We start from the raw sequence: 1,756 nt of genomic DNA on the forward strand, positions 1-1,756 counted from the left end.
GTGCCGCTTTTTAAAGGGGCGCAGCGCCTTCAGCAACCGGAGAAGCTTCGTTGCACGCGACCTGGTGTGTGATCTCCGAGTGAGAGAGAGGGGGAGGGTCGAGGAGGAGGAGGGAAAAAAAAAAATCAGACATTGCAGAAGGGACCAGAAAGGGTTTTGTTGTTGTTGGGGGCTTTTTCCCTTCTTTGAACTGGGTTGCCAGCACCTCCTCTATCACGGTACCTCCGAGTCATTGCAGTGCGATGTCCCGTCTGCTGCATGCAGAAGAGTGGGCCGAGGTGAAGGAGTTGGGGGACCACCATCGTCATTCCCAGCCGCACCACCTCCCGCAACTACCGCCACAGCCACCTGCTACCCTGCAGGCGAGAGACCATCCTGTCTACCCGGCAGAGTTATCCCTCCTGGACAGCACCGACCCACGCGCCTGGCTGACTCCCACTTTGCAGGGCCTCTGCACGGCACGCGCCGCCCAGTATCTGCTGCATTCTCCCGAGCTGGGTGCCTCCGAGGCCGCGGCACCCCGGGACGAGGCTGACGGCCAGGGCGAGCTGGTAAGAAGGAGCGGCTGCGGCGGCCTCAGCAAGAGCCCCGGGCCGGTGAAAGTGCGGGAACAGCTGTGCAAGCTGAAGGGCGGTGTTGTGGTGGACGACCTGGGCTGCAGCCGCCAGCGAGCCCCTTCCAGCAAACAGGTGAACGGGGTACAGAAGCAAAGGCGGCTGGCAGCGAACGCCAGGGAGCGGCGCAGGATGCACGGGCTGAACCACGCCTTCGACCAGCTGCGCAACGTTATCCCGTCCTTCAACAACGACAAGAAGCTGTCCAAATATGAGACCCTGCAGATGGCCCAGATCTACATCAACGCCCTGTCAGAGTTGCTGCAGACTCCCAGTGTCGGAGAGCAGCCACCGCCGCCAGCAGCCTCCTGCAAAAATGACCACCATCACCTTCGCGCCGCCGCCACCGCCACCTATGAAGGGGGTGCGGGCGCCTCCGCCGCAGCGGGGGCTCAGCCGGCCCCGGGAGGGGGCCCACGACCCACCCCACCCGGGGCTTGCCGGACTCGCTTCTCAGCCCCAGCTTCAGCCGGGGGTTACTCGGTGCAGCTGGACGCTTTACATTTCCCATCATTCGAGGACCGGGCCCTTACAGCGATGATGGCACAGAAGGACCTGTCGCCTTCCTTGCCCGGGAGCATCCTGCAACCAGTACAGGAGGACAGTAGCAAAACATCTCCCAGGTCCCACAGAAGCGATGGAGAATTTTCCCCCCACTCTCATTACAGTGACTCTGACGAGGCCAGTTAGGGAGGCGACGGCTCCTGGGAAACTGAGACAACCAAATGCCCTTCCCAGCGCGCGGGAAGCCCCGAGGCAAAGATCCCAGCACCCTTTTATTTTTACTGTACAGTGGTCGTTGTAAGCAACGACATGACTTCAGATGGCTGCGGCTCTTCCAAACCCCTTCCCTCCTACCTTCTGCTTCCTCTGTACGTAGATACAGTATCATTATATGTACTTTTACGTGGCATCGTTTTATAGTCCATGCTGCCAATACGCTGCTAAAATGTCCTATCTCCGTCTCTGGTCTGGGTTCATTTATTTTATACCCCGGGCAGGCGTTCATCCCCGTGTGTTGCTCTCACTCACAAGCAAGGGAATTAGTCTAGTCTTCGAAGTTGAAATTCCCAAACGCTTTAAGACCCGCGTTCGGTGCTTTACTGAACATGGGCTACTGAGTTGTTAGAACACAGGACCAG

At 59.1% G+C, this 1,756-nt stretch overlaps 1 protein-coding gene across 1 annotated transcript; it reads left to right on the top strand.

Annotated features, from left to right (window-relative positions):
• Window positions 1-242: 242 nt before the first annotated feature.
• Atoh1 (atonal bHLH transcription factor 1) lies at window positions 243-1,304 on the top strand. Its single transcript, XM_052720208.1, has one exon. It carries the CDS (start codon window positions 243-245, stop codon window positions 1,302-1,304), a length of 1,062 nt encoding a protein of 353 aa, XP_052576168.1.
• The last annotated feature ends 452 nt before the right edge of the window (window positions 1,305-1,756 follow it).

The sequence above is a fragment of the Peromyscus californicus genome, unplaced genomic scaffold (assembly GCF_007827085.1).
Source record: "Peromyscus californicus insignis strain IS unplaced genomic scaffold, ASM782708v3 Scaffold_6__1_contigs__length_162567912, whole genome shotgun sequence".
NCBI lineage: Eukaryota > Metazoa > Chordata > Mammalia > Rodentia > Cricetidae > Peromyscus > Peromyscus californicus.